The sequence below is a fragment of the Bos grunniens genome, chromosome 10 (genome assembly GCF_055505025.1).
Source record: "Bos grunniens cultivar Pamir isolate PY7600 chromosome 10, Bosgru_T2T1.0, whole genome shotgun sequence".
Lineage (NCBI taxonomy): Eukaryota > Metazoa > Chordata > Mammalia > Artiodactyla > Bovidae > Bos > Bos grunniens.
Genome location: NC_141174.1, coordinates 23,780,339 through 23,805,092, shown reverse-complemented (window position 1 = coordinate 23,805,092; position 24,754 = coordinate 23,780,339). Strand labels below are relative to the sequence as shown.

General features: G+C 46.3%; 1 protein-coding gene across 4 annotated transcripts in view; it reads right to left on the bottom strand.

Moving 5' to 3' along the window:
• Nucleotides 1-24,754, bottom strand: part of ZFYVE26 (zinc finger FYVE-type containing 26) — a 72,537-nt gene that overhangs the window by 5,806 nt on the left and 41,977 nt on the right. For 3 of the 4 annotated variants that reach the window (XM_086320082.1, XM_086320083.1, XM_086320084.1), the window contains 14 exons: nucleotides 21,313-21,559; nucleotides 20,482-20,580; nucleotides 17,921-18,084; nucleotides 16,755-16,891; nucleotides 14,804-14,835; nucleotides 13,887-14,023; nucleotides 12,628-12,848; nucleotides 8,772-8,919; nucleotides 8,339-8,548; nucleotides 7,327-7,545; nucleotides 3,031-3,228; nucleotides 1,922-2,121; nucleotides 1,044-1,185; nucleotides 697-756 (listed from right to left, as the gene is read on the bottom strand). In XM_086320082.1, the coding sequence (XP_086176208.1) occupies nucleotides 697-756; nucleotides 1,044-1,185; nucleotides 1,922-2,121; nucleotides 3,031-3,228; nucleotides 7,327-7,545; nucleotides 8,339-8,548; nucleotides 8,772-8,919; nucleotides 12,628-12,848; nucleotides 13,887-14,023; nucleotides 14,804-14,835; nucleotides 16,755-16,891; nucleotides 17,921-18,084; nucleotides 20,482-20,580; nucleotides 21,313-21,559 (2,214 nt within the window). Of the gene's footprint in view, nucleotides 1-696; nucleotides 757-1,043; nucleotides 1,186-1,921; nucleotides 2,122-3,030; nucleotides 3,229-7,326; nucleotides 7,546-8,338; nucleotides 8,549-8,771; nucleotides 8,920-12,627; nucleotides 12,849-13,886; nucleotides 14,024-14,803; nucleotides 14,836-16,754; nucleotides 16,892-17,920; nucleotides 18,085-20,481; nucleotides 20,581-21,312; nucleotides 21,560-23,051; nucleotides 23,233-24,754 lie in introns of those variants that run through there. The other variant, XM_086320085.1, reaches the window with a different exon arrangement.

Here is a 24,754-nt window from a genome sequence, read left to right as displayed (position 1 = left end):
ATAGGAGCTGTCACTCTGCCTGCCCACGGGGGTATCTGTGTATGGAGAGCTTTGTCCAACACTGAAAATGGGTGGGAAAAAAAGAGATCTGTCAGATTGGATTGCTTGCTGTCTTTGATCCTTGAGATGAGCACAGTGTTAATTAACACCCTGCCTGCCTGGAGAGCGAGGGGCCTCTGGGTGCCTCTGTGTCACTGTGGAGTAGGGGTGGTCTGGCTTCTCACGGTCTTAGCTCCCTGCTCCATCCTGCTCCAGTGCCACAGCTGTACCTGGGTCCTCTTATCACAAGCAACAAAAAATGTATGCCTCGAGCTGGCTCGTGGGCAGATGAAGGATGGAGGGGCGGCTCTTGTTGGCAGGGGACCCCTCCCACTGAATAGGACCTCTCCCCCAACCAGCACCTCCTCCAGCCATGCTCCCCTGCAGGGAGGAGAGCTGTGGTGAACTGTTGTAGACCTGGTTTCAAGTATTTATTTGACGTTTTGATGAACTTGTCACCAGTTGCTTGGCTTTTGTCAAAGTGGCCTTCGGTCTCGAACTTGACCCAGTTTTGTAACAGCCACCTCGTTGCTTTCATCCTTGATGTAGTATAAATCTACTTTTCTCGGGATAAAAATTTTCTGAGGAATAATCTCTCACAGAACTGTGCTCATGTGCTGATCCCCGCTCGAATAATCCTGAGTAATCCGGTCATACCTGCAGAACACGGAATGCGATTCCAAAACCATCTTCTACATTTTTCCCTCCTAGCATGACCTGAAAAGGAGAGGGAAACATGCTTACAGAAACAATAATGACTGGAGCAGCCCCTCAGTTAAGAACAAGGCCCTCGTTCATTCGTTTATTCAACAAATATCCAGGAAGACTCTACTGGGCACAGGCATGAAGGATACGAGCGTCATCAAAATGGACTCAAGCCACAGCCTTCTGGGGCTCACACTCCATCGGGGAGGCAGCCATCAAACAAACGACTGAAAGATCAGACGATTCCAAGCGTGATGAGCATTTAACAGCCTGTCGGGGGCCTGCGACATCAGGCATACCTTGCAGGCAACATCCATTTTCATGTGGTTATTTCCAAACAGGGTTGGCAGAGGCGAGGTGGTGACTTGGGAGGTCCCGGCACTTTCGCAGCGATGCAAGAACCTGGTCACTTCCATCTGCAGCTGAAGGGTGTTCATGTGTCTGTGGGGACAGGTGACACACAGTCTGGCCTCAGGAGAGAACTCGGGGGTAACTAGGACCAGGGGGGACTGAGAAGTCATAACAGGATGGCAATGAAAAGGGCAAGAGAAAGGGTGCGGAGGGAAGAGATCCAAAAGGCCCTCTGAGAAGTTACGACAGGACAAAAAGGGGTGACGAGTGTTTACAGAGCACGGTATGCTGCTAACAACAGAGGTTGAGACAGATGTGAATCCTGGCCCCAGAGGCTAGAGGAGAGCTGGGGAGGGAATAAACACACCAAGGCACCTAGCGATTGGGACTGTGAAGGAAAAAACAGTGACAGCGAGCATTCACTTCAGATGCTATGTTTCGGCATAAAGGCTGTGAGGAGGGAAGGACTCGGGGCGCCGAGGAGCCAGTGTGCCTGATGCACCTCAAGGAAGGAGAGTGCTTTGACGTAAGATTGAGATGAAGGGTCACCCAGGACTTCTTTTGCCTCTTGGAGGGGGTAGGGGTTTAGCCTGACTGTCACGGGTGAGCCTAATCCCTGCCCCTCCCCCACTCTCCTTTCCTCCAAGCTCCTCTGGAGACTTTTGAGACTTAACACCAGACACGATCATCCGTGAATGACTCCTATCAGGTATATATGTTTGTTTCCCATGATTTCAGAGATGGGCGAGGGCGGCTTCATCACCAACAGTCCTCCCGGTTCCAGCCCTTCTGCACTGCCCCAACTGTTCCCTGAACCCCGAGCTACCTTGACACATCAGATGCCGTCATCTTCTTTCGGAAGAAGGTGGTTTTCTTCCTTCCGCTACGCCGGGAGGTTTCTTGGAGGTAGATCTTCAGGTGGTCCTTGGCTTTCAGCAGCCAGGAGAGCTTCTCTCCCAGCTCCGTGTATGTCTTTGCTTTGTGAGTGAAGAACCGGATACAGGTCATGGCGGCCCGCACATGGTCCTGGAAGAGGAAAATGAATGTTCGGGTCAAAGGAGGCTTGGAGGCTGGGGATGCAGGGAGAATTCTGATCTGAATTCCACCCAGGATGTCTGGTTGCCAGCACCCCTTCCCTCAGAGGCCCAAGAGATCCAAAAGTCAACCGACTGGCTGGGTTCTTGTTTCTGCAGCCTTGTGGGCTATGCGTGTGCTCAGTCGTGTCTGACTCTGTGATCCCATGGACTGTAGCCCGCCAGGCTCCTCCATCCATGGGATTCTCCAGGCAAGAACACTGGAGTGGGTTGCCATTTCCTCCTCCAGGGGATCTTCCTGACCCAGGGATCAAACCTGCATGTCTGGTGTCTCCTGCATTACAGGAGGATTCTTTACCTGCTGAGCCATGGGGGGAACAGCTGGCCAGACTCTTGGGTAGGACATTATTCCACCACAAAAGAGATCTTTAAAAAGGAGACTTAGGATACTCCATGAGACTTGCCATCACTTTCACTCTGGCTTTGAATCATTCAATGTCTCTGTGACTTAGTATTGGCCACCCTCACAGACTGGAAGAAACATGATCCCTCTCCTTTCGTGCATGTTCTCTACAAATACTTCCCTACCCTTCCTTATGAATTCTGCATTCACACCCCATGTTTATCTAGAAACTACCATATCCCTCTCCTTTTTAATCTTTATATTTCCTGAATTCTGAAGAATGCCATTACTGACAAGATTAAAGTTTGCCTCTTTGGGATGAGAATGGAAATCCTGATATTACATAAGAATGCCTCAGAGCAACATGGATTTCTTGTTGCTGAGTCAAGGAGCAAGGCTAGGGACCAAGTGACAGTCTTGTTCCCTTATCCTGCGCAGACCCACCACATGGCAAGGCTGCAGGGACAGAGGTAGCAGGCAGGATGGGGCTGTTGTTACCTTCATAAACTGCTGCAGCTCATACAGGATGTGGTAGTAGTTCTTCTTCTGTAAATGCTGGCAGGCGGCAATCAAGTATTTTCCCCAGCTTTCCAAGGATGAGTCAATAGATTCTAGGAGGTTTTCTAAATCATGTAGCTTCCCACTTTTATAGCTTGGCTGGAAAATGCCTTCTATGAAGACTTCTGGGGGACTCTCCTGGAGCAGGGCAAAGCAACAAGGCAGAAGTCTTGAGCCTGGTTCTGGCACTGCTTAGGATCCATTCTGAGTTTCCTTCCACTCACAACCCTCCGCATTCTCATATAGGGATGCTACTTAACCTTTTTTGTGCATCACAGATGGATCCCTTTGAGAATCCCACTCCAGGGACTGCTTCTCTCCTTCTCTGTACAGAAGAGCTCCTTGACGGAGTTATCTACACCCCCTGTCTCTAATTCCTCTCCTGTGATTGTCTCTTGAACTCACTCTCATCCAGCTTTTATACCTACAACTCCACTGCAACTGCCCCTTAGGTCACCGAAGACCTCTACTTTGTGAAATCTAAAATTCTTAGTCCTTATTTCCCACCTATCCTGTCAATAGCTGCTGATAGCTGGTGGTTTGCTCCTTGAAAAACTGTCTTTATTTGGCTCCCAGGATACTATCCCTGCCAGGTTTTCATTTTATTTCTCTGGCTAGTCCTTCTCTACCTCTTTTGTTGATTCCTCCTAAGCTCCCCAGGGCTTAGGAGGATCCTCTTCTCTTTTCTTTTAGTCACTCTTTTGATTTTATAAGTCTCAGGGCTTTAAATCTAGCTATTTGCTGATTATGTCTAAATCTCTATTTCTAGCCTGTTTATTCTTCCTGAACTCCAGAACTGTATATCTAAATTATATTCAATTGCCGACCCAAAAAGTCCTCTTGGGTATCTAGAGAATACATACTGATATAAAACTGCACTCCTGATTGTTTCTCCTCACTCTGCTCTTTCTGTGGTCTTCCCTTTCTCAGATGGCAATTTTATTCTTCTATTTGTTCAGGCCAAAAGCCTTCACCATCTTCTTCTTACCTTGCAACATAGAAGTCATTACCAAATTCTATTGGCTCCGCCTCAAATATACACAGAATCTATATGTAATTGACCACTTCTCACCACCTCATGTACCACCCTGGTCCATGTCATGGGCACCACTTGCCTGAATGATCCCAATGGGCTTCTCCCTGGTCTTCCTCTTCTACCTCCTGCCTCTTTTTTGACTAACGTCAATCAACCCAAGTGATTTGGTTAAAAACATAAGTTAGATCACATTATTTCTCTGCTCAAAATCTTCCAAAGGTTTTCCTTCTCATGCAGCACAAAGCTCAAGTCCTCATAATGTCTGCAAGGCCCTATATGATCTGGGCCCTATTAGGTTTCTGACCTTACCTGCTACCACCCTTTCCCCAGCTCACTCTGCTTAAGCCACCCTGGCTTTGCCCTTGTGACTCCGTCCACCTGGACTGTGCTTCTTCCACAGTCTACATGGTTCATTCCCCACCTACTTTAAGCCTTCGCTCAGATGTCACCTGTCCAAACATCCTGTCTACAATTGTACAATTCGCCTCTTCCCTCTCCTCTACTTTATTCTTATTACTTGTCACCTACACTATATATTTTATCTTGTTTATTGTCTCTCTCCCTAGTATAATGTAAGTTTTATAAAAGTAGATTTTTTTTTGGTTTGCCTTTTTTTTTCTTCACTGTTGTACTTCTGGTGCCCAGAATAGTCCTTGGCCATTTAATAACTATTTTTTGGGTGAATGAATAAATGATAAATATCATGGATCTTATCAGGAAAGTGTACACACTCACTAATCTACTCAATTCTGAAGCTCATCTGTGGTTCAGAGACCCTGAATCATACCCCCTCATTGCATAGTCATAGAAAAGAAAATCATTTGGCCATTTAGACTTTAGATGAGTAAGTGATGAGAAGTGAAGGACAGCTATAAACTCATGGCTAAACAACCATGCTGGCCTTGAAGCACTGGGCACAAGCTGTTTAGAAGTGGAGAGGATCTGGGCTTTAGAACATCCACAGTGGGTGAGTGGCTTCTTTCCCAATTTTGGCTCTTCCTGAACACTCAGACCTAACCTAAAAGTTGTAGGACACACTTTAAGAAGTAGGGAGATCAGCTGCACTGGAAAGGTACAATATCTCAGAAGAGCAACCCCTTAAGAACTTTCATTTCATCCACTCATTCACTGGCATTAGGACAGGTGGCTGAAGACAGCAGGTAAGGGAAGTAAGGGCCTTCTCGGTCCAGATGGGAAGACACAGTTGTAAAGAAATAGCTGCAATCCACTGGGATAAAAGCAATAAGAAACCTAGGTTCTAGGCACAGAGGTGGTATATAGGAAGAGGTGAATGCTCAACAGAGAGGGTCTAGAAGGACAAACAGGAGTTCTCCAAGAAAACAAGTAGGGGCAGGGCATCCTAGGGAGGGGAAACAGCAATGCAGATTCCTGGAGCTAAGAAAGGGCATGGTACTATTAGGAAAATTTAAGCAATCTGGCAAGTCTGGAATACAGATCATAGATAGGACTTGTGGTGAAAGTAAACTGGAGAAATAAGAGGACCTGATCCTATTGTGTTCTGCATTCATGCTAAAGAATGTGGACTTCATCTTAGAGCCATGGGGATCCACCGAAGGCCTTTTAGAGAGAGGAATCACATGAATTATGAATACCATAAATAACATGTACTATGTTTTAGAAAGCTCTCTCAGGGATGAAAGGCAGGGAATGAGCATCTTCCATGCTCTAGGCATTCAGTTGTAGTTTTCACAATGTTTTTTTTTTTTTCTGTTGTTCTCCACCTGCTTGAGAAGGTAAGATAGTCCACTTCAAGGGTAGTTGTGATTACAGGAGACAGAAAGAAGAAGCAGGGGCAAAGCTGTCATCAGCTTTTACCAAGATAAGTAGGTAAGCAGCTTAACTCTCTGGACTAGTCATCAGAAGAAACAGAACTGGGTGAGGTAAAGCAGCTTTATCTCAAAACTCATTTGGAAACTGAACAAACAATTAACAATTGAAGACCAAATAACATAACTTTTACAATATTCTTGACACCCGGTTAAGACACAGTAGCTAAGGCAGGAGTGAAAACATCTCCCTTTTGTGTCCTGTGTGTGTGTGCTCATTCATGTCCGACTCTTTGCGACCCCATGGACTATAAACTGCCAGGCTCCTCTGTCCATGGGATTTTTCAGGCAAGAAAACTGGATTGGGTTGCCATCTCCTCCTCCAGGGGATCTTCCTGACCCAGGGATCAAACCTGCGTCTCCAACACCCTGTAAGGGTGGGGTTACCAGGACTCTGTACTGCTGACTCACTTGGAGATATTCGAGAAGGTATGTCTATTTGTAAACTTTCATTGGCTACCATTTTGGATGAGGGCAGCAGACTAAAATGAAAGTAAAACTCAAGTTTCTTTAATTTTATATGAAATTTGCTATGAATCAGTTTTTCCCTCAGAAAAACTTCATGGGACATTCAGATAAAAAAAGAGAAGGTCAAAGAGTCATGGTGAAATGGAGTTTTGACTTGGCTTAACAATAGCTCCAAGGAAATCACACACTTCACCTTTGCCTCCTGTGAGAGGACAGCAGAAGACATCAGAGGAAGAAAGGAGAGCATACTCTCTCCTCCCGTAAGATGCTTGGGGCCAAACTTAGGATCTGTGTCTTAGGGTGCCTCCTGGGCTTTGTGATGACAACTCAGAGTGGATGCACAGTTGGGTTAGCAGCAGGACATAGTCCAGGGCAGGTGGGAAGTGTGTGGAAACAGAGAGAAGTTAAGCAATTTGCCCAAGGTCACACCACGCATAACAAACATCTTGTTCCAGAGCCCACATTCTCAGCTATTATTTAGTTCTGCTGTATGTTCTGGGAGAAGGGATGAAGTGTGTCATTGCCAGTGACAAGGGCAATCTGGGATCCAGGTTAAGACTTTTACATGCTCGTCCAAACATGATTTGTGTAGAGAGAATTTGCCATTTGTGGTTTTTTTTTTTTTGGTCGCGCCACACAACTCACAGGATCCTAGTTCCCTGAACAAGGATTGAACCTGGGTCCTCGGCAGTGAAAGTGCAGAGTCCCAACCACTGGACCGCCAGGGAAATCCCTAGAATTTGCCATTTGGACTTGACTCTGCCTGAGATGATCCTACAGTTGAACCCTGGGCTAGTGTTAAGGGGGGTTATTGCTCCCAGAAGCTGGGCAGGCCAAGCCAGGGGGGCAAGGCAGGCACTGCGTGCGAGGTGTCTGGGGTCCCACCGTGTGCAGCAGGTGCAGCAGGGCCTCCCGCAGGCAGCTGTGCCTCACGTAGAAGCTGATGATGGCCAGGTGGGTACTGTAGCTGTGCAGGTAGAAGAGGCATTCTTGGTAGTAGGTGTTGTTCAGGATCTTCCCTTCAGGAATCACTTCCAGAGAGAGGCTCTGGGTCCGGAGGGTTGCTTCCAGCTCTTTCAAGGTGGCCAAGAAGTCATCATCTTGCTGCCAAGAGAGGACAGAGAGGGAACAAGGGACCCAGAGAGTTCTCAGCAGCCTCTGGAAACGCTGCTTTCAAAAAACACTTAACAATATGGAAAAATGCTCTCTTGTATAGTGTTAAGGGTAGAAAACAGGCAGGATATAAAATTCTACACATTATAAACCGTATGCCATGCTGTGCTAAGTCACTTCTGTCGTGTCTGACTCTTTGTGACCCTACAGACTGTAGCCCGCCAGATTCCTCTGTCCATGGGGGATTCTGTAGGCAAGAATACTGGAGTGGCTTGCCATGCCCTCCTCCAGGGGATCTTCCTGACCCAGGGGCTGAACCCGCATCTCCTGCATTGGCAGGCAGGTTCTTTACCACTGGCACCACCTGTGGAACCCTATATACTGTACAGCAGCAATTTAATTCAGAAACATAACGAAGAAAAGTCACCAAAATCCAAATACGGCTTAAGTCTGGATATGGGATTATATGTGATTTTCATGTCTTTAAAATAATTCTTTTTGTTGTTGGAAATTTGACTGTTTATGACTTATTTAATCACATAGATGGTGAGGGACAGGGAAGCCTGGCATGCAGCAGGTCCATGGGTCATGAAGTGTAGGACATGACTAGGCGACTTTCTTGGAAAAGGAACCACATACACTGGAAAGAAGGAAATCCAAACTGGACAGCTCTGGGCCAGGGCTGCACTGTCATTGGGACGGAAGCTGATCTTCTTCCCAGGCCGTTACTGCTCTGGGGCCTCGCTGTTCCCCTGAGCCCAGCCTGTGCCTGCTGCGCTCTTACCACAGATAGGAGTGGCCTCGCTGTGGACTCCAGGTACTCAACCACCTCCTGTACCAGTCTTGAGCCATGACTCAGCTGATTGAGGTCGAAAGGGGGCTTCAGGCAGCGGCTGAACTTCTCCCGTGCAGCAGTGAGGTTCCCAGCTTTGAGGCAGGCCATGCCCCAAGCATGCCATGCCCCGGTGGGATCAAGGCCAGTCTTTGTGGAGACCTGGAGGAAAAACCGCTCCTTTTAGGGAAGAGGACTTGCAGCCAGGCCTGAGGGTCCCAAAGACTGACACTATCCCCTGGTTGTCAATCATCTCCCCTACCCCACCCCACCCCACCTGCCACGACTCCCACACTGGCAAACTGTCATGCCCTAGACACTCTCCATGGCCAAGGAAAAGAGGAGGAAGTAACTCACTGGGGCAGACAGCAGCTCTGTGCCTCACCTCAACACCCAGTTGGTAGTACTCAGCTTCCAAGAGCTGGTTCCTGAGCCTGGTTACCGCAGCCGGTTGCAAGATCTGATCCAGAGATGGCACATGGCGATAGGCAGCAGCAACTAAAATATTCAGCACATCGACCTTGCTGATGTAGCTACCAGGAGGAAAAGAGCATGGCAGTGAGGCTCCCCAGGGTCCTCCCAGGAACAGTGTTGCTTCAAGGTTCCCTATTTCACTTTTAATGTGAAATGGGATCATGAGAATTGGGAGGTACATAGGCGAATAGGTGCTGGAGTCAGACGTTCTGATTCTCAACTTTATCTCTTGGTGGCTCTATGATCTTAGGCAAGTTAGCTAACCTTTCTCTGCCTCAATCTACTCATCTGTGAAATGGATATAACAGGGAGTTTTAAGGATAAAATGAAATAACTGAAGGAAAAGACTTAGGATGGTATCTGGAGCTTTGCAGTAGATTGCAGTAGATGTAGTGTTAGTCGATCAGTGGTGTCCAACTCTTTGTGACCCTATGGACTGTAGCCTGCCAGGTTTCTGTCCATGGAATTCTCCAGGCAAGAATACTGGAGTGGGTTGCTATTTCCTTCTCCAAGGGATCTTCCCAACCCAGGGATCGAACCCAGGTCTCCTGCACTGCAGGCAGATTCTTTACCATCTGTGCCACCAGGGAAGCCCCCCCAAGGAAGCTTTCAGGAACTCATTAAATGTTAGCTATCAATACGTGGAGTAGGGACGTTCTGGAACACTCAGGTCTATTTGAGGCAAGGCCTTTACATTGAAGGTTAGGAGCTCACAGGCTACCCATTGCTTGTTGGTTCTCTGGAAGCCTATTTGGGAGAGCGCATACAGACTGTATCAGGGGTCTGCACCTCCAGTCAGTATGGAGGTCACAGCACTACCATCCTCTGGAGTGCTGCTGGGCAGGGGCCTCCTGGCCTTTTGGATTCTCGTGCCCTGGACTTGACATCTGGGTCAAGGATGGATACTGTTACTAGGACTGCTGCCTCTGATCTTACTCCGAATATCTGGTGATTGCAAAAACCTTTTAAAGACAGACTCCAGAAAGCTGTCTGGGATCATTCTGTGTGGTCCTACCTGAGACAGGCCTACACTCAAGGTTCTTGACTCTTGCATCAGATTCTATCAAAACCCTTCCATGGATCCTGACTTGTCTACTGATTTCCCTGGAAAGGGATTCAGCACATGAGTGAGTCTCAACGAGTCGGGGTAGGGCAGGGGACGTTACAGTGTGTAAAAGCAAGTTTGGTATTATCATGTACTGCTGCTGCTGCTGCTAAGTCGCTGCAGTCGTGTCTGACTCTGTGTGACCCCATAGACGGCAGCCCACCAGGCTTCTCCGTCCCTGGGATTCTCCAGCCAAGAACACTGGAGTGGGTTGCCATTTCCTTCTCCAATGCATGAAAGTGAAGAGTGAAAGTGAAGTTGCTCAGTCGTGTCCGACTCTTAGCGACCCCATGGACTGCAGCCTACCAGGCTCCTCCACCCATGGGATTTTCCAGGCAAGAGACTGGAGTGGGTCGCCATGCCTTCTCCGACTAGATACGTGTAATAGGTGGTTTGAGCTTCTGTCTTTAAACATTATTTGTCTATAGACTCTTGAGCGTCCCTTGGACTGCAAGGAGATTAAACCAGTCAATCCTAAAGGAAATCAATGGTCATTGGAAAGACTGATACTGAAGCTGAAGCTCCAATACTTTGGCCACCTGATGCAAAGCGCCGACTCACTGGAAAAGACCCTGGTACTGGGAAAGACCGAGGGCAGGAGGAGAAGGGGATGACAGAAGATGAGATGGTTGGATGGCATCACCGACTCAATGGACAGGAGTCTGAGCAAACTCTGGGAGACAGTGAAGGACAGGGAAGTCTGGCGTGCTGCAGTCCATGGGGTTGCAAAAAGTTGGACATAGCTTAGCAACTGAACAACAACAATTTGTGTACTGGAAGAAGGTATTTAAAACAGTGGAAAAATACTCTGCAAACCAGGAGTTCTCAATACCCGAGAGATGAATCTACTGTTGTCAGCAACTGGGTACAAATGCAGCTAATGTGAGGACTCCAGGGTTGGGCGGAAAGAATATGCAATTTGAAACCACTGCTGTTACGGGTCCAGCAAGCCCAAGACACCTGGGCGTGGATGAGAATCCTCCTGAAGCAAGGCCCTCCTTAATTTCTGCTTGCTTAGTCCAAAGTGGATATTGCCTCCATCTGTACTGGATTTTGAAGGAAGTTTAGGACTTACTATTAAATTTGTTCTGCCTCCCCACAATCTGAGTATCTTTTTTCTCTTAATAAGACTGTATTTCATTTACATTTCCGATATTTGAGAAATATTCAGACATCTCAAGATTTTTGCCATTAACTCTGCCTTTTGCTATATGGGATGGTTTCTGTTCTTTCCTTCTCTTCTCCCCCATTTCTGATAAATTGGTATAGTTTTGGTTCTTTACATGGTTATTTAAAAAACTGTATTTAACATATTATATTCCTCTTTTTTTGTCAACTTGAAAAATGATATAGAAACCTTTGTCTCTTGATCAAGGAGTAAAATTAACTCCTACATATTTCCTTCTACTTTCTGTCCCACTTCTTTCTGCCTTTCTCAACCTTCGGGTGTTTGTTAATATGAATAAAACTGACATTTTTGGAGTACACAGGCCCAGTTCTTAGCCCTTTATATGGTTATAGTACTCACACTTTATCCTTATAACAGCCATATAGAATAAATATCATTATTATCCCCATTTTCCAGAGGAGGAAACTGAGGCCCAGAGTCATCTAAAGTTACAGAGCTCTAGGAAGTGGTAAAGCTGAGTGTCACTGTACTCTCTGTGATCTGGTGAGTGTGCAGGCTGGTACTCTGGGCAAGTGCCTGAAGCCCTGACACGTCAAAGAAAATTATGCTCTCTGCTCTGAAATCTGGGTAGGACTGAGTGCTGGGAACATACAGCATGAGTCACACATTTGGGTGGGTAAGCTGGAAATTGGGAGTTTTCAATGTCAGGTTAACAGAGGCAGAGCAGGTTGTGCAGGGGCCTGGGGCAGAATCCTCCCCTTTCCACAGAGACTTCTATTTTATGACTCACGTTTCTCCCTGGGATGCAGGGACAGACCAGTCCACAGTGTGCTTCAAAGATCTGTCATCCACAGCTCCCTGAGGCCACACTCTCAATTTGATCAAGACTAGGTAGAGTTTTGGTTAAGGCTAAGGATACATTTCCTTGTCTTTTTTTTTTTTTTTAATTTTTGGTTGCACTGAGCAGCATGCAGGATCTTAGTTCTCCAAGCAGGAATCAAACCTGCAACCTCTGTGGTGGAAGATTGGATTCTTAACCACTGTACAGCCAGGAAGTCCCAGAACACATTTTCTTTAAAAGCCGGAAAGTTCCACAGGGACTAAAGATGTTCCCCTAAATTAATTTTAATTACAAATTAGCCAGTCTTTCTTTCAGACCGGGTATAGCTAGAGAACCTTCCTTGAGGACCCCTCAGGGAAAGGGAAGAACTGTCTCAGGAGGGTGAGGAGGACGGCTTGTGGTCTGGTGATGGCATTTTGCCAACGTCAGACGGGATGCAAAACAGTTCAGCACGTCTTGTCAGAGGATGGGGAGGTGAAAACTCACAGTGGGATCAGAAAAAGAAGCTGGATAAACATGTTGTTTAGTCGCTAAGTTGGGTCTGACTCTTTGGCGATCCCATGGACTATAGCCTGCCAGGCCAGAATACTGGAGTGGGCTGCCACTTCCTTCTCCAGGGGGAGTTCAACCCAGGGATCGAACTTGCATCTCATGATCACCAGGTGAAAGAAGAGGGACTCACTTCCGCTTACCTGTCACAAAGCGCCAGGTCCTGGCTCTGGCCTGCCTTGACGAACATCATCTTGGCGCTGAAGAGCAGCTGCTTCATGATGTCCGTGAGCAGCCCCGCATCCACCTCGGGGTTGGTGAGCCCCTGGGACAGCCTGCAGCAGTGCTCGATCAGCTGGTGGCCACAGGCCACGCTGTCCTCGTGCAGATTCAGGATGGCAATGCACAGGGAGGCACTGGGGGCCTGGCCCGAGCGGAAGAGGAGAGAGGCACACAGTGAGTTCAGGGGCCAGGTCGGTCTTCAAAGGTAGCTGGGGAGGCAGGAACTCTACCCATTTCAGGAAGCTTGAAAAGCTCAGGTGGAAGAAGCCAAACTCCCACAGAGCAGAAGTGGAACTAAACCTATTTTGGAAGTTCTAAGTCATACTCTGGCTGCTAGGCTTTGTCACCTGACTGGGAAGAAGGCAGCTGTGTCCACGTGTCACCTACTGCTTGGGAATGTCCGGAGGGGCCCTTCTTTTCCAGTTTACTAGGAGTTCAGGTACTCTTTGATGCTGGTTTGGACAACAGTTGACTTGCTTATTTAGCTACCTGGAGAGGTCTCTGCTTCAAGCCACTGGACACAGTGCTGCTAAAATTAATATTCTTAAAGCACATTCCATGGCCCCTCATGTCTACCAAGTACATACATCTCACTGCAGAGTGTAAGGCCCTACACATACGTAGCCCATTTCAACCTTACCTCTATTAACACCCCATGTTTCCTCCAAATTAAACCACTTCTAATTCCCCAACTATTTTGGACACCGAGTCTTTGCTTGGATGTTCTAGTTTGGAAATCTTTGTCCTTACCCTATCCTCACTCCCCTCATGACACCCAAACTTCTGCTTGTCAAACTCCTACCACACTTCCCAAGCTCATCTTAAATGCCACGAAGGCTTTCCTGATTTTCTCCTGTGTATTTCTCAAGCTGTTCCTCATTTTGTGCTTTTAACTGGTTTCCTTGCCTTAGCTCCCATGTGATTACACTGTGAGCAAGTGAAGACCAGCCTGTGTTTGCCCAGCTCTGCGTTTCCTGCTATGTGACTATACATCACGTGTGTACGTGTTTTCAGCTGATCAGTCGTGTCTGACTCTTGGCGACTCCGTGGACTGTAGCCCGCCAGTCTCCTCTGTCCCTGGGGATTCTCCAGGCAAGAATACTGGAGTGGGCTGCTATTTCCTTCTCCAGACTACACATTATAAAGAAACTCAAATGACTATCCATTTTATCGCTATTACCTGCTCATAGTAAAATTCACTCCGCACCAGCTCATTTTCCTCCTCGTTCAGATCCAAAATCCATTCCACCTCTGCTGCTTTGGGGACTCTCACCACAGCTGAATACGGAGGGCTTTCACTCTTGGAGCTGTCTGGGGCTGAGAAGACAAATACCATCCATGTGTCATTCATTGGCAGCAGCCCAGTTAGTCCAGCCAGTGGGCAGCGTGAGCTGTTGGCAGATCCCTGCCTGCTATCTTAGGGCTCTTTCTTTCCTTTTGGTCCCTTGTATTTCCTTCAGGAGATCACCTTGGGTACCTCAAACTTTCTTCCCCAGGCACAGACCTGGGATGAGTGTTGCAATATTTGCCACAAAACCCTGTTGCTTCATGTGAGAAGCCCTGAAAGGTACATGCTTCCCCAGCGGAGGGCTGAGCCACTGGCTGCTCTAAACCAACCTGCCCAAACTACCAACGGTGATTACCAAGGGGAGGGAGGGAGCATTGGGAGGCAGGATGGTGGTCAAGGGGAACCTAGGGGGAAACAAGAAAAATAAGCTACTAAAAGTTAAGGACCCAATTCTTTGGCTACTGGCATTCTTGATGCTGGAAGCTAATGGGCCAGTGTGATAAGTTAATATGATGACAAATCTTAAGGGAAACAGCCTGATAGAAATGCCAAGAATTTTCTTTGGTCAGCCTACTGGACTGAGTTGCCACTGAGGGTGTCAGTTGCAGCAGATATGCTGAAGGAATGGCTAACTTGAGCACAGAAAGGAAAAGTCACAAGGAGGGAGCTCCCTGGCGGTCCAGTGGTTACGACTCTGTGCTTTCGCCTCCAAGGGCTCAGGTTCAACTCCTGGTTGGGAAACTAAGCTCTTGCAAACCTGGCAGCATGGTCAAAAAAAAGAAGTCATAGGGCATGTGAGTCAGCCTTACCTTCTGCTTGTCCTGGATTCTCCTCTGGTACACTGGAAACAGAGAAAGAAAAGGAAATGCCTGTGAAAACCGAATTCCTCCTCCTCCTTGGCCTTGGTATACAGCACTGACATTTACTATTACTGCACTGAAATTATCAGGGACTCATCCAAAACTCTTCTCTCTCTCTCACCTGTCACAGCCAACCACTTACCATTTCTTGTCCATTCCATCTCCTGAATCCCTCTTTAAATATCCTCATCTCTCTCCTCATCCCTGTCTCAGAGACAGCCCTCATCACTCAATGCTATTGCCTCTGCAGTAGCTTCTCAAATGGTCTCCTTGATTCTGCCAATCTATTCTCTACTTTGTAGCTATAGCAAGCTTTCAAAAAATGCATTATGCTATCCTTCTGCTTAAAATTCTTTAATAGCTCCTCGGGGTACAATATTGCACATTTGCAGGTTAGCAGACAAAGCTCCCCATGGAGCTGCCTCTGGAGACCATCTCCTACCACCCATGACCTCTGCTCAACCCATAAAAGTCCTATTCACACTGTCACAGGCTTTGATCAAGTTCAATTGGTGCCGTTAACCACTAAATCCCAATGTCACAGGCCAGAGCCCAAGGCTATCACCTGCATGAGGAGCCTTCTGATCAACCAATCCCAGCCCATGCTGCCAAAGAGCAAGCTCCAAGCCATTGTGCCATTCCCTAGGTCCTCCCAGCTCAGCTGCCAGCCTCTGAGTCTAGAACCTTAGCCCATGACCTACCTATTTACACTTTTCAAAGGACCCACATTTTCTCCTATCCCTGACTTTGCAGGTGTTATTCCCACTTTTGGGCACACTCTGTTTTGACTTATTTTATCACCAACTTTTCATCCTCTAGGGAGGCTTAGGCCAAGTGCCACACCCCTAGGAAACCCTCCTGATCACTGAGCTAAGCTGGGTGTGTCTCCATACCACACTTACCAAAGGGCTCTGTGGTCTGTGTTTTGGCTATCTTCCCACCAAAATAGGAACTCCTCAAGGGAAAAGTGATTACTGCTGAGTGATTGCTGAGTGAAAGAATCCGTATTGACTGCTCATTTCAAATCTCAGCAGAAAGATAAATGGGTAATTTCCCTGACCCCCACTGGGAGGGAGACAGTGGTATGCCAGGGTCACAGAAACTGTGGTATAAGCAAGGTACACCTTCCTTTCTATCAGGTCAGTAAACACCATGATAAACAATGATAAAAAAGTTCATGTTAAAAGAAACACAAACATGCGTTTGAGATCGATTTAGGTCTGTTCATAAAACACAAAGAAGTCAAAGTAATTTGGCTTTTGGATAGCTGCTTTGGCTCATATGCCCACACGCACTTAGTTTTACCCTCTTTTGCCGCTAGAAGTAGTGGAAAAAACTGAGCGACACTGAGCCGGCAAAAATCCCTTGACCTGTTTTGCCAGTGGCGTGAGCAGTTTCTGAGATTTGTCCCTGGGTGAACTGTGTGTAGGAAAGTGTGTGGGGACTCTGAGTCATGGATAACAAGCCAGAATGATAAGGTCGATGAGAGCTGATGTAAGTGAGGCCCCAACATTCAGTAGGTGAGCGTGTCGTTTTGAGTCCAGCTGAGACTGACTGAAGCAAGAGTGGCTGGAAAAGAGGTGAGGGTGTTGGCAAGCAAAGATCAGTGGCCTCAGTTAGGGGACAGGCCAAAGAACCCAGGGCCCTGATCTCAGAACATCATGCACGCACTTGCTCTCTGCTTCTACGCACCCCTACATCCTCTCTCTGATGTCTCTCCGACCAAGGTTGACCATTACACCGCAGGCTTAATGGCATTTCAGTGTGAATGTGGAAAGAAAACCTTCTGTAACTGCTCAGATTTGAGATGCTCTCCCTCATGAGACTTGTAGGTATGTCAGGACCCCGGGGGAGGGGGCACTGGTCACCAGCTGCAGTGGCCCCGCCGTGGGACACTCACTCTTGGTTGAAGTAGCTGTAGCACTGGTCACACACGCGGGTGGGGTTCTCTCGGCAGCCTTCCACTACCATTTTCTTGGTGGAGCAGGAACTGCACACCAGACGGCCACAGCGGCGACAGTGATGACGCCTGTTGAACTGAGGAGTGTCATTGGAAAGAGAAAGAGGAGTAGGGAAGAGAAAGTGAGATGGCCGGACCTGTGAGCAACCTGTCAATCCATTTATCCTTGGAATGAGCCACCTGTGACTTGCTAAGACTATCAGGTGCTTGGGCCTCTGTTGAGAAAGAACACACTAATCCTTGACTTCACAAAACTGACGTTTAAAAATCTCTCAGTTGATGGGCAAACATGCCCAAGTCATGGACAGTTTTGCAAGAGCTTCTGACAAGCCCTACCTGTCTGTGGAGGAAACATGTGAAGACGGAATAAAAAGCAGTGGGGAAGAAGTGACTTTCCCAGCCAATGAGGAACACAGTTCTACAAGGTATTGATGATGATGAAAAAGTGTCCTTTTTTCAAGTGTTTTACAAATACTGCCTTATTTCATCATAAGAGGTTGATAGACATTTTACACCTTTTTTATAGAAGAGGAGGAAACAAACCCAGAGAAACTACACCATCGTCATTTTCCCACGGGCTGAGCTGTTATGCCAGTCAGGTACTGTGCTCAGTGTGGTAACGTGTGTTACTATAGTGTTTATGAACCAAGTAATAATCATCGCCCCCAGTTTACAAGTGAGCATCTGAGATGAAAAGATTAATAGTCACATTGCAAGTAAGAGGTAGGGCTGGAATGAGAACTGAAGTCCTCTGGCTCCAGCACAGAAAACCATTACCAGGTCACCTGTCTTATTGCAAAAGACACAAGAGCTGGAAACAAGATTTCCTGATGTGTGGTCACTCCTTCTGCAATACCTCTGCCTCTTATCATTTATTTCATAAGAAAGGCAGAGATTTAGAATTTAACGCTACTCAAGAGTGGGGGCGGTCTACCCTCTGTCTGAACTCAGAAAATACATCCTGGTCAGGTCAAAGATAAACTCAGTGCCTTAGACCTTCTGAACATACCCTCTCTCTTGGGGACAGGAGGTGACTATAAATTCAGGCTCATGAAGGAGAACTTTCATTTCTCCTACAGGTGAAGCTGGAGACAGATAAGACTTACCATGGTGAAGCGCTCCCTGCGGCAGACCATGCAGACGCTCTCACTCTCATCTGGGACCCACTGGTGCCTGGCAGGGGGTGTAGCCGGGGGCACAAACTCCAGTGGCAACTGACTCGGGGGGAAGTTCCTCTCCCTCACACTTGGGGAATGTACAGTGGAGACACCTGGGAGTCAGAGCCAGAAGTCAGAGTAAAAGGTGATTAACAGTCAAGCTGATAAATGACAAACGAAGGAGACAATTAGAATTGTACCATTTTACAAAGCCTCCTGATATCACAGCTCCAATTAATGATCATCGATGGCTGATTGCCAAAAGAGCATTGTGTGGGACTTCCCTGGTGGGCCAGTGGCTAAGACTCTTGGCTCCCAATGCAGGGGGCCTGGGTCCAGTTCTTGGTCAGGGAACTGGATGCCACATGCCACAACTAAGACCTGGCACAGCCCAATAAATAAATACGTCATGTTTCTGAACTTGGTGATTTAAAGAAAAAAAGAGCATTGTGCATTTCCTGACGGAAGGCACAAGACCGCCTATCAAATATACTAGCCAAAAGACACTGAGCCTGAATCAAATCAAGCTTCTAGATCTATCTACAGGGTACTGGATACATAGGGGACGGAGACCCAGATTACCACAGGGTGACAGTCAACAAAATCCAGAGTGTGGGAAGCTCTATGGGACAAGTGAACCAGTTTCCTTCACAAATAAAAAAGAGGTAGAGGAAAAAAGAGGGTACGGAAACCTATTGATTAAAAGAGATTCTTATTGAGAGAGAGTTTAGTCAAATGCCATGTGTGGACATTATTTACATCCTTATTCTAGAAATACCAATCCTAAAAAAACTCCTCATGAGATTACTGGGGAAATCTGAATATTGACTGGATAGTTTATAATAATAATAAGGAATCATTAATTTAGTTTTAGGTATGAGAATGATGTTATGGTTTTGTTTTATATATGTCCTTACCTTTCAGAGATATATACTGTTTTTGGGGTTTTTTTGCGGGGGGCCATGCCATGCAGCTTGTGGGATCTCAGTTGGCTGACCAGGGATTGAACCCAAGCCATAGCTATGAAAGCCCTGAACCCTAACCATTAGACCACCAGGGAACTCCCAAGATAGACACTATTTCATTTATGAACAAAATGGTATGATGTCTAGGATCTGTTTCAGAATAATCCAGTAGAGGGACAGGGGTACAGATGAAACAAGAATGGTCAGACTCAGATGATAAATATTGCAACTGAGTAATAGGTATGTGACACTTCATTACACTGTTCTCTCTACTTTTGTGTACTGGAAGTTTTGTATAATAAAAAATAAAGAAAAAATTAAGTACACTAAAGCTGCTCAGGCTGCCTTATGCAGATTTGTGCAGCTGCTCATATCCCTGTATTCCTGAGCCCTTCTGTCAGGTCTGCTGATTATCCTGAAGCATGGCTCCTTCTCAAAGTTGGGCCACAAAATGCCACTTTGCTCTATGGTATCTAAGGAGAAGGATGGTATGGTACCTAGCAGAATGATGTTGGCACGTCACAGAAAAAGAGAACTGGGAACACAGTGACTCTTAGCAGCACCCAAAAGAAGAGGGATTGTTGACCTCTCCCCAGGAGCCTGTTCTCCTGACTGTTGGCAAAACAAACACTCGCTGAGCCTCTTCTGAGTGCAGCCCATTGGGCAAAAGTCAGGAGACTGGAGTGGAAGGGTGGTGAGAAGGGGTGACCGAGAAATGGCAGGAGACTTCAAAGGCCTTGCACCCGGTGTGGGTGACAGGCGTAAATAACTGCCTGCAGGACTGGGCCAGAATGAACATGACAACTGAACAGTCGATCCTCCTTATTGGTAGATTCCGTATTTGTGAAGTGGCCTACTTGTTAAAATCTACTTTTAACTTCAAAATCGGTATTTGCATTGCTTTTGTAGACACATATAGAGTGGTGAATAATTGGAGTTGCAGGCTTGTTATTATGCAGGTTCTCATCTACGGTTGAATAAGGTCATGTTTTGCTTCCTTATACAGAGCAGACCAGAGAATGGAGCCAGCAGAGGACAGTGCAGCAGGGAGTGCAAGAAGCTCACTTCTGGGGATGGCTGGACAGGGTTTGAATCCCAAATGCTCAATATGCATTCGTGGATGGGGTGACTTCAGGCAAGTCACTTTAACACTCTGAGCCTCTTTTTCTCTTTTGTACAATAAAGAAAATAGAATCTACTGGGATGAACTGTCTTCAGTTTGAGATTATAATGTATGTGAAATGTTATATATACGTATATATACGTCTGTGTACGTACAAGCATACACACACATACAAGCATATTTTCCCTAGGAGCAATGGTTCAGTATTTGCTAATTCATTGTGGAATCTTCATAGATATACTATTGCAAATAATAAGAATCGTTCATATGTTGAGTTTTCTGGGATATACAAAGCTGGAACAAATCAACAAAACCAATAAGAATGTTGTGACTGGAAATGAAAAAAGCAGCAAAAGAATAAAAAAATCAGAGTAAGGCAAGACTGAACTGAAAAATGGGTAACTCTCAGAACTCATTCTTACCAGGAGCAGAAGCAGAAGAGAACTCGGCTGATGGTGACCTAGACAAGGTCTCGAGGTCTGAAGCCTGACTGACAATCTCCTGGAGGTGAATTACAGAGTCTGCAGGGAAGGAAAGTGTTGACAGATCATTCTACCATAAACAAACCTTACTTGTTTTGCTAGGAATTTAGTTCAAAGCCCTGTTGGTTTCACTGTCATCCCATGATTCTACCAGGTATGCAAAGAATGAGAGAAGGGCGTCTAAGACAGTCATAAGCATGCTTCTCAAATGCCTCAATAAACAAACTATGTTAGGCATGTGAGATAAATGATGTAGACACTAGGATTTTACAGGATAAATCTAAAGATGTCCAGAGGGAAGTGGAAGATATTTAAGTGATAGTCCTGGAGGGTAGGGAGTAAGAAAAAAAAAAAAGCTGGCTGGGAACATTAGCCCTCATTTATTTAATTTTCTTCATTCTATTAGAGGCTGAGTCAGCTCACATACTAGTGACATCTGATGTGACCCTGGGAATAGTCCTCAAATCAAAGTGATGGCACTTAAGAGCCCATTGCACCAAGGCTAGACAGACAGCACTCTCAGCATGTTCTGTTTTCTGAACCTTTATGTTATTATGCACATGGCGGTTATCCACCATCATTTCATTCAGGTTAGCCTGCCACTTCCTTCAAGACCGAGATCTCTCCTATACAAAAGAGCTCTCTCTCCTGAAGCGTATCCTCTCATTCTCTATCAACTCAAAACCATAAAAGAGGAGAAATGGAAACTAAGGATGGAGCACAGTACTTCCTTCTCCACATAGAACTCCCCCTGAGCACGCTGGCCGTTACCTGAGCGTTTCTCCCGCAGAGGGTATGGGAAATCCAGGGCTTTTCCCGCGTATCTGGAAAGCAGCGCATCCACTTCGTCCGTGGTGAAGCCAATCTCCTGGCCAGCCAGCAGCTGGCGCAGAGTCTGCACAGCCACAGCGGCCCAATCCACCTTCATGTTCATGAGCAGCTGCTCCAGCATGAGCAGGGGGCTGGAGGACAGGTGGGCGTAGCTGGCCCGGTGCTGCTCGGGCAGGGTCAGCAGCACCTGGGAGTGGGGGAGAGCCCCAGCGTGAAGGAAACAGGATATGAACTTCAGAAGAAAGTCAAGATTCTCATGGGGAAGTGGGAAGGGTATCTGGGACCAATGGGCTCTTGGCCAGCTGGCTGGGAGTCTTTTAGAAAGGAAGTAAGGAAGGCGCCAAGATGGCGGAGGAGTAGGACGGGGAAAACACTTTCTCCCCCACAAATTCATCAAAAGAGCATTTAAACGTCGAGTAAATTCCACAAAACAACTTCTGAATGCCGGCAGAGGACATCAGGCACCCAGAAAAGCAACCCAACTCCTCGAAAGGAGGTAGGAAAAAATATTAAAGACAATACAAGAGACAAAAGAGGGAGGGACGGAGGTCCGTCCCGGGAAGGGAGTCTTAAAAAGAGAGAGGTTTCCAAACACCAGGAAACCTTCTCACTGCCAAATCCGTGCCGAGCTTTGGAAGCACAGAGGACAACGTAACAGGGAGAAAAAATAAATAAACAATTAAAACTCGCAGATTGCGAGCCCTACGGTAACTCCTCCAGCGGAGAAGCAGCGCAGACGCCTGCATCCGCCATTAGCAAGTGGGGGCTGGGCAGGGAGGCGCGGCGCGGGCTGCATCGCTGAGAGTAAGAATCTGGCCTGAATACCCTGAGCACTATCTGAGCGAAATAATTTGGGCTAGCAAACCAGACTGTGGGATATCTACCATGCGAAAAGCCAGCCCTAACCTAAGACACCGCCAGCCCGCACACGGAACAAAGGACTAAACAGAGGTAGCCGGCTGCAAACCTTCCCCCTCCGGTGACAGGCAGCCAGAGCCAGAAGGGGGCAATCGCAGCCCCAGAGAGACATTATCTATAAAACTGGCTTCTTTGCTAACTAAAACTTATTGGGGGTCTGGACGGTCAACATCTGCCTGAGAAGGTGCGCCGGTTTTACACCCAGATAACCAAGTGGCGGGGAGGCGATAAGTCGCAGCATTGGTGCTCGCCAAACACCTCATCACCTGAGCTGCTCGGACCTGGGAAGAGCACAAAACGCAGCCCCAACTGAGTCTGCGCCTCTGAGGACTACCTGAGTGCCTGAACCTGAGCGGCTTGGACCTGGGAGGTGCATGCAACCCAGGCCCAGCCTCGGATTGTTCCCGGCGGAACAACCTAGAACCTGAGCAGTGTGGGCAGGGAGGCTACACGCACCGTGAGCGGGGGCAGACCCAGTGTGGCTGAGGCACTGCGAGCGCACGTCAGTGTCATTTGTTTGCAGCATCCCTCCCTCCCTCCCCACAGCGCGACTGAACAAAGAGAAGAAATACAGCTCCACCCACCAGAACACCGACACAAGCTTCCCTAACCAGGAAACCTTGACAAGCCACCTCTACATACCTACACACAGCGAGGAAACGCCACAATAAAGAGAACTCCACAAACTGCCAGAATACAGAAAGGACTCCCAAACTCAGCAATTTAAACAAGATGAAGAGACAGAGGAATACCCAGCAGATAAAGGAACAGGATAAATGCCCACCAAACCAAACAAAAGAGGAAGAGATAGGGAATCTACCTGATAAAGAATTCCAAATAATGATAGTGAAATTGATCCAAAATCTTGAAATTAAAATGGAATCACAGATAAATAGCCTGGAGACAAGGATTGAGAAGATGCAAGAAAGGTTTAACAAGGACCTAGAAGAAATAAAAAAGAGTCAATATATAATGAATAATGCAATAAATGAAATTAAAAACACTCTGGAGGCAACAAATAGTAGAATAACAGAGGCAGAAGATAGGATTAGTGAATTAGAAGATAGAATGGTAGAAATAAATGAATCAGAGAGGATAAAAGAAAAACGAATTAAAAGAAATGAGGACAATCTCAGAGACCTCCAGGACAATATTAAACGCTACAACATTCGAATCATAGGGGTTCCAGAAGAAGAAGACAAAAAGAAAGACCATGAGAAAATACTTGAGGAGATAATAGTTGAAAACTTCCCTAAAATGGGGAAGGAAATAATCACCCAAGTCCAAGAAACCCAGAGAGTCCCAAACAGGATAAACCCAAGGCGAAACACCCCAAGACACATATTAATCAAATTAACAAAGATCAAACACAAAGAACAAATATTAAAAGCAGCAAGGGAAAAACAACAAATAACACACAAGGGAATTCCCATAAGGATAACAGCTGATCTTTCAATAGAAACTCTTCAAGCCAGGAGGGAATGGCAAGACATACTTAAAATGATGAAAGAAAATAACCTACAGCCCAGATTATTGTACCCAGCAAGGATCTCATTCAAGTATGAAGGAGAAATCAAAAGCTTCTCAGACAAGCAAAAGCTGAGAGAATTCTGCACCACCAAACCAGCTCTCCAACAAATACTAAAGGATATTCTCTAGACAGGAAACACAAAAATGGTGTATAAATTCGAACCCCAAACAATAAAGTAAATGGCAACGGGATCATACTTATTAGTAATTACCTTAAACGTAAATGGGTTGAATGCCCCAACCAAAAGACAAAGACTGGCTGAATGGATACAAAAACAAGACCCCTACATATGTTGTCTACAAGAGACCCACCTCAAAACAGGGGACACATACAGACTGAAAGTGAAGGGCTGGAAAAAGATTTTCCATGCAAATAGGGACCAAAAGAAAGCAGGAGTCACAATACTCGTATCAGATAAATTAGACTTTAAAACAAAGGCTGTGAAAAGAGACAAAGAAGGTCACTACATAATGATCAAAGGATCAATCCAAGAAGAAGATATAACAATTATATAATATATATCCACCCAACATGGGAGCACCGCAGTATGTAAGACAAATTCTAACAAGTATGAAAGGAGAAATTAACAATAACACAATAATAGTGGGAGACTTTAATACCCCACTCACACTTATGGATAGATCAACTAAACAGAAAATTAACAAGGAAAAAAAAAAAAAAAACATGTATCTATAAAGTTCACTAAAGCAAAGCACAGTAAAATGAGGTATGGCAATAAAAGGCGTTAAATTTATCAAATAAAAAATAAATAAATAAATAAAGTGCTGAAAAATTTAAAAAAAAAAAAGGAACAGAAGAAATAACAAGCAATAAACTGTCTCGAGCAAACAGAAAGCATCTGTAAAAATTGCTAGACTGGATGGTGTCGACAATACGAACTATTTTTTTTTTTTCCATCTCATGTCTTTTTCC